Here is a 7126-nt window from a genome sequence, read left to right as displayed (position 1 = left end):
ACTCCACCCGCGCCATCCGCCTGTACCTGGAGCAGCAGGTGCAGTTTTATGAGACGGTAGGTTGGCGTCTCTCTATGCCCCTCCACGACCCCCCCCCCCAACGCCCCTCCATGGCACCTGTGGAAGGGGCAGGCTCATGGCAAGTTGCTGTGACCAGATCGAGTTCATTGCTTGTGTCCTTTAATCAAGAAGGGTAAATTTGGAGCAGGATTCTTTTTGTTATCTTAAATCCATCTGCCTTTTTCTTTTGAATAACACTGGGTTCCAAAAGGCGTCTCTCTGCAGAAAGGGATTGGGTGTGAGTTTCAAGTTTCGAGATCTCCAACAGTCCTCACTGTGGCCCTCCCCACTCCAGGCCTTTGAGCGCAGGGACAGCTGAATGAGATGAGGTCACCCTGCCAGCCAAAGCTCGTCCCCTCCGTCCCCTCCGCTGGGGTAGGAGCCTGGCACCACTCAGGAGGTCACAATGGCCTTTGTGAGCAAGGCATCCCAGCTGCCCCAGGGTCTCAGCAGGGAAAGGAGAGAGGGAGCGAAACCTGGAGGCTTCATTAGAAAAGACTAACGGAAACTTCCTCTGTCAGATGCCTGCGTAGTACTTTGTTGATCAGCGTGTAGGAAAAAACGGAGCTCTGTGGCCTGCAGGTGGAGGCCCCGCCTCTGAGGATAAGCCCTGGGCTGGTATACCTGACCCCTGGGGTGTCATCCCAGATGCCAGGTCCTGGCAAGCAGGCCCTCAGCCACTTCCAGGCAGGCATCATCTTTGGGCAGCGCCGCACCCTCTGTCTGCAGCAGCAGGTTCTGGACGGGCTCTCCAGCGTGCTTGCCTCAGACATATGACCCGAGTTGCCTGCAGGAAGTGTAGGGGCCGAGCTGGCAGGAGGCACCCTCTGAAGCCCGTTTCCCAGCTGTTCCTGGTGTCTGCACTGTGACTGCAGCCATCGCAGGGGCCAGTGCCTTCCGTGGGGTGCAGACCACAGCAGAGCACGCGCTGGTCCGTGAGGAGAGAGTGGAGGGGCAGCTCTGGAGATCTGATAATGCAGACTCAGTAGATAACGTTCAAGCCCAAGTGTGGCGTAATGGTCCGGCATTAAGACTCAGAGTGGAACGCCATCGCTGCTGGGTGGCCTGTTCCTAAGTGGCTGTCCCGCACTGCCACATGTAAGCCTGATGGCTCTATGGCAGATAACGTGGACTCACTGAAATGGGCACATTGTGGCCCTCTTCCATACTGAGTGCCTGCTCCCGGTGTGTAGGACCCAGGATACATTGATAAGGAAGGGGGCCAGCAGGTGGTGTGGTGGCTTAAAGTGTTGTACTCTCACATGGTTGACCGTGGTTTGAGTCCTGGGCCTGGCAGCTTGCTTTCTCACTTTCTCTCGCTCGCTCGCTCGCTCTTTCTCTCTCCAGATTAAGAGATGAATAATAATAGCAAATAAAATTAAAGAAATAAATCTTTAGTAAATGGACCTCTGTGCCTTCAGACCGTGTGTGTCTCCTTGGGAGACGCAGGCACAGACACGAAGTGGCAGCATCTCGTTAGCTCCATAACTAGGGTCTGTCCCATTTCACACCATTGGTCACACACGGCAGGGCATGCCCAGCTGGGGGTTGTAGGGGTTGACACTTGCCCAAGAAAGGCAGGAACTTAGGGCAGGTGGGAGCCCTGAGCACAGGCCCCCCCCTGGCAGACCGCATGTGTACAGATGCAGCTGCCCGGAGGCCAGGTCCCAACTGTGGGCACCAGTGGGAGAAGGGCTTCCTCAGGTGGGGGCACCCATGGGCAGTGTCGCCTGTGGGTGAGGCCTCTCCAGAAGTAGCCTGGAAGGAGAGTTGCTCCCAGAGAGACGAGACACGTAGACCCGGTAAGGCATTTGAGGCATTTATCATGTTTACCTCATACCCACCGTCCGGCATAGAGTCTGTGACACCATCCGGGCATTTTCTCATAGTCGCTCTGTTTCTTCCACAGATTGCAGAGAAGCTGAGGCAGGCCCTCGGCCGCTTCCCGGTGATGTAGAGCAGAACGGGACGTGAAGAAAACTCTGAAGTGCTTCTTTCTGACTTGGGGCAATGCAATTCAAACATTTGTTTTCTCTATTATCAGAAAAAGGAAAGAAAGAAAACCAAAAAGAAATAAGAGTTGAAAAAAAAAAAAAAGTTTACTTAATTAACCAGCCTAAGTGCACCAGTTTTAGGGATGTATTTTTTTGTTCATTTCGACAGCCATTATTTAAATCAATGGAAATCGTGTCTATTTTTGGGAAGTACTTAGTTATCAGAATTTTGAATGGAAAATTAGGGGTTCCCCCCACTGATATTTTACATAGAATTGTAATTTATAAATCACCCACGATCCAGTTCTTACCCAGTGTCAGATAATTAATTACTAATTGCTTTCTTAAAAATACGAAATATGCCGAAATAAAACGATATGTTTGTATATTTTTATAACTTTTTTCCAGTCCTCTGGGGTTCCTGTCCACTTAGGGAAGTCTGCACGTGCTCACCGACACGGTTAGGGCTCGAGTGCTCGCACTCGCATGACAGGGATGAGGAGAGAGCACAGCCCTGGAGCGTGAGCCCTGGGTGCATGGCACGTGTCCCACATCCCCTCAGGGGGTCCCAGCGGTGCAGGAGCTAGTTGTCCTGCCGCCGTCTGCCCTTGGGGTCACTTCAGGCACATCAGTCTCAGTGAGCACAAGCCCCACCCTCTGCACACCCTCCAAATCATGTGAAGGCTCGCGTGTGCTGGAAGGAGTAAGCCGGGGAACACGAGGCCGTGAGGAAGCCCTCCGGCTCTGCTCTTGACAGGGAGCCCTTCTGCTCAGCGGTGTCCGAGGGGGGCCACATGCCGCCTCCAGAGCTTGCTGCCAACCCCGTCCTTTGTCTCGATTGCTCCTCAGCCTTTCTGAGATGCTGGGGATAGCACAGCTCAGCCGTGGTGGACTGTCACTAGCAGGCCAGTTGGCGTTACTCGGACAAGAAGCCCAGCTCAGCTCCTTTTAGGGACTCAGAGGTGGCAGCCTGAATAATGGCCCAGCGCGATGCTCCCCTTGCCTGTACCCTGAGCCTCAGACAGACTTCTGGTCACCCGTACTTCAGTCACTGGCAGAAAGCCATCGGGATCATGGCAGCTGCCAACCCTGTACTCAGACATGGCCTCGCTCACTCCGCAGTGAGCAGTCCGCCTTCACAGTGGCCTTACTGCATCGTCTCATGCTGCCTCCGAGCTTCCCACCTAGATTCCACCACAGAAGGAGAAGGGCTGGGCCAGAGAAAGTGGAGGAAACCAAAAACAAGCGGAGGAGGCCAGGTGAGCGTGAGTGTGCAAGCTTGCCCTTCAGCATCACGGGTTTCGTTCAAGTTTTATAGGTGATTTTCCCCACTTGATTTCTCTTTTATACAATCCCATAGAGCAGCGTTTATGATGCAGCCATTTAATATATGTACAAATTGTAAAGACTATGTACAAATGTTTTACACAAATGTAAGAGCATGTAGAAGCCAACGTATAAATAAATTGTTTAAAAAACTGTACACCCCCCCCCCAACGCCCCTCCATGGCACCTGTGGAAGGGGCAGGCTCATGGCAAGTTGCTGTGACCAGATCGAGTTCATTGCTTGTGTCCTTTAATCAAGAAGGGTAAATTTGGAGCAGGATTCTTTTTGTTATCTTAAATCCATCTGCCTTTTTCTTTTGAATAACACTGGGTTCCAAAAGGCGTCTCTCTGCAGAAAGGGATTGGGTGTGAGTTTCAAGTTTCGAGATCTCCAACAGTCCTCACTGTGGCCCTCCCCACTCCAGGCCTTTGAGCGCAGGGACAGCTGAATGAGATGAGGTCACCCTGCCAGCCAAAGCTCGTCCCCTCCGTCCCCTCCGCTGGGGTAGGAGCCTGGCACCACTCAGGAGGTCACAATGGCCTTTGTGAGCAAGGCATCCCAGCTGCCCCAGGGTCTCAGCAGGGAAAGGAGAGAGGGAGCGAAACCTGGAGGCTTCATTAGAAAAGACTAACGGAAACTTCCTCTGTCAGATGCCTGCGTAGTACTTTGTTGATCAGCGTGTAGGAAAAAACGGAGCTCTGTGGCCTGCAGGTGGAGGCCCCGCCTCTGAGGATAAGCCCTGGGCTGGTATACCTGACCCCTGGGGTGTCATCCCAGATGCCAGGTCCTGGCAAGCAGGCCCTCAGCCACTTCCAGGCAGGCATCATCTTTGGGCAGCGCCGCACCCTCTGTCTGCAGCAGCAGGTTCTGGACGGGCTCTCCAGCGTGCTTGCCTCAGACATATGACCCGAGTTGCCTGCAGGAAGTGTAGGGGCCGAGCTGGCAGGAGGCACCCTCTGAAGCCCGTTTCCCAGCTGTTCCTGGTGTCTGCACTGTGACTGCAGCCATCGCAGGGGCCAGTGCCTTCCGTGGGGTGCAGACCACAGCAGAGCACGCGCTGGTCCGTGAGGAGAGAGTGGAGGGGCAGCTCTGGAGATCTGATAATGCAGACTCAGTAGATAACGTTCAAGCCCAAGTGTGGCGTAATGGTCCGGCATTAAGACTCAGAGTGGAACGCCATCGCTGCTGGGTGGCCTGTTCCTAAGTGGCTGTCCCGCACTGCCACATGTAAGCCTGATGGCTCTATGGCAGATAACGTGGACTCACTGAAATGGGCACATTGTGGCCCTCTTCCATACTGAGTGCCTGCTCCCGGTGTGTAGGACCCAGGATACATTGATAAGGAAGGGGGCCAGCAGGTGGTGTGGTGGCTTAAAGTGTTGTACTCTCACATGGTTGACCGTGGTTTGAGTCCTGGGCCTGGCAGCTTGCTTTCTCACTTTCTCTCGCTCGCTCGCTCGCTCTTTCTCTCTCCAGATTAAGAGATGAATAATAATAGCAAATAAAATTAAAGAAATAAATCTTTAGTAAATGGACCTCTGTGCCTTCAGACCGTGTGTGTCTCCTTGGGAGACGCAGGCACAGACACGAAGTGGCAGCATCTCGTTAGCTCCATAACTAGGGTCTGTCCCATTTCACACCATTGGTCACACACGGCAGGGCATGCCCAGCTGGGGGTTGTAGGGGTTGACACTTGCCCAAGAAAGGCAGGAACTTAGGGCAGGTGGGAGCCCTGAGCACAGGCCCCCCCCTGGCAGACCGCATGTGTACAGATGCAGCTGCCCGGAGGCCAGGTCCCAACTGTGGGCACCAGTGGGAGAAGGGCTTCCTCAGGTGGGGGCACCCATGGGCAGTGTCGCCTGTGGGTGAGGCCTCTCCAGAAGTAGCCTGGAAGGAGAGTTGCTCCCAGAGAGACGAGACACGTAGACCCGGTAAGGCATTTGAGGCATTTATCATGTTTACCTCATACCCACCGTCCGGCATAGAGTCTGTGACACCATCCGGGCATTTTCTCATAGTCGCTCTGTTTCTTCCACAGATTGCAGAGAAGCTGAGGCAGGCCCTCGGCCGCTTCCCGGTGATGTAGAGCAGAACGGGACGTGAAGAAAACTCTGAAGTGCTTCTTTCTGACTTGGGGCAATGCAATTCAAACATTTGTTTTCTCTATTATCAGAAAAAGGAAAGAAAGAAAACCAAAAAGAAATAAGAGTTGCAAAAAAAAAAAAAGTTTACTTAATTAACCAGCCTAAGTGCACCAGTTTTAGGGATGTATTTTTTTGTTCATTTCGACAGCCATTATTTAAATCAATGGAAATCGTGTCTATTTTTGGGAAGTACTTAGTTATCAGAATTTTGAATGGAAAATTAGGGGTTCCCCCCACTGATATTTTACATAGAATTGTAATTTATAAATCACCCACGATCTAGTTCTTACCCAGTGTCAGATAATTAATTACTAATTGCTTTCTTAAAAATACGAAATATGCCGAAATAAAACGATATGTTTGTATATTTTTATAACTTTTTTCCAGTCCTCTGGGGTTCCTGTCCACTTAGGGAAGTCTGCACGTGCTCACCGACACGGTTAGGGCTCGAGTGCTCGCACTCGCATGACAGGGATGAGGAGAGAGCACAGCCCTGGAGCGTGAGCCCTGGGTGCATGGCACGTGTCCCACATCCCCTCAGGGGGTCCCAGCGGTGCAGGAGCTAGTTGTCCTGCCGCCGTCTGCCCTTGGGGTCACTTCAGGCACATCAGTCTCAGTGAGCACAAGCCCCACCCTCTGCACACCCTCCAAATCATGTGAAGGCTCGCGTGTGCTGGAAGGAGTAAGCCGGGGAACACGAGGCCGTGAGGAAGCCCTCCGGCTCTGCTCTTGACAGGGAGCCCTTCTGCTCAGCGGTGTCCGAGGGGGGCCACATGCCGCCTCCAGAGCTTGCTGCCAACCCCGTCCTTTGTCTCGATTGCTCCTCAGCCTTTCTGAGATGCTGGGGATAGCACAGCTCAGCCGTGGTGGACTGTCACTAGCAGGCCAGTTGGCGTTACTCGGACAAGAAGCCCAGCTCAGCTCCTTTTAGGGACTCAGAGGTGGCAGCCTGAATAATGGCCCAGCGCGATGCTCCCCTTGCCTGTACCCTGAGCCTCAGACAGACTTCTGGTCACCCGTACTTCAGTCACTGGCAGAAAGCCATCGGGATCATGGCAGCTGCCAACCCTGTACTCAGACATGGCCTCGCTCACTCCGCAGTGAGCAGTCCGCCTTCACAGTGGCCTTACTGCATCGTCTCATGCTGCCTCCGAGCTTCCCACCTAGATTCCACCACAGAAGGAGAAGGGCTGGGCCAGAGAAAGTGGAGGAAACCAAAAACAAGCGGAGGAGGCCAGGTGAGCGTGAGTGTGCAAGCTTGCCCTTCAGCATCACGGGTTTCGTTCAAGTTTTATAGGTGATTTTCCCCACTTGATTTCTCTTTTATACAATCCCATAGAGCAGCGTTTATGATGCAGCCATTTAATATATGTACAAATTGTAAAGACTATGTACAAATGTTTTACACAAATGTAAGAGCATGTAGAAGCCAACGTATAAATAAATTGTTTAAAAAACTGTACAGTAAATTCTCAAAGCACTTTTTCAAAACACTCTGCGGTGTATTTGTGTGATTTTTTCATTGCTACCTATTCCAGCTGCTGAAAGTGATGAAATCAGTTTCCCTGCAAAGCATATTTCTCCTGACATGAATTTAGCTC

General features: G+C 52.4%; 1 protein-coding gene across 1 annotated transcript in view; it reads left to right on the top strand.

Moving 5' to 3' along the window:
• Positions 1-2636, top strand: part of SNX9 (sorting nexin 9) — a 111460-nt gene extending 108824 nt beyond the window's left edge. Inside the window, exon 18 of the mRNA XM_014590626.2 lies at positions 1970-2636. Coding sequence (XP_014446112.1) covers positions 1970-2017 — 48 coding nt within the window. The 3' untranslated portion in view covers positions 2018-2636. The remainder of the gene's footprint in view (positions 1-1969) is intronic.
• Positions 2637-7126: the final 4490 nt, after the last annotated feature.

This window comes from Tupaia chinensis, unplaced genomic scaffold, assembly GCF_000334495.1.
Source record: "Tupaia chinensis unplaced genomic scaffold, TupChi_1.0 Scaffold000468_1, whole genome shotgun sequence".
Lineage (NCBI taxonomy): Eukaryota > Metazoa > Chordata > Mammalia > Scandentia > Tupaiidae > Tupaia > Tupaia belangeri.
Note: the sequence above shows the minus strand (reverse complement) of the source record. Positions and strands in the feature narration are given on the sequence as shown.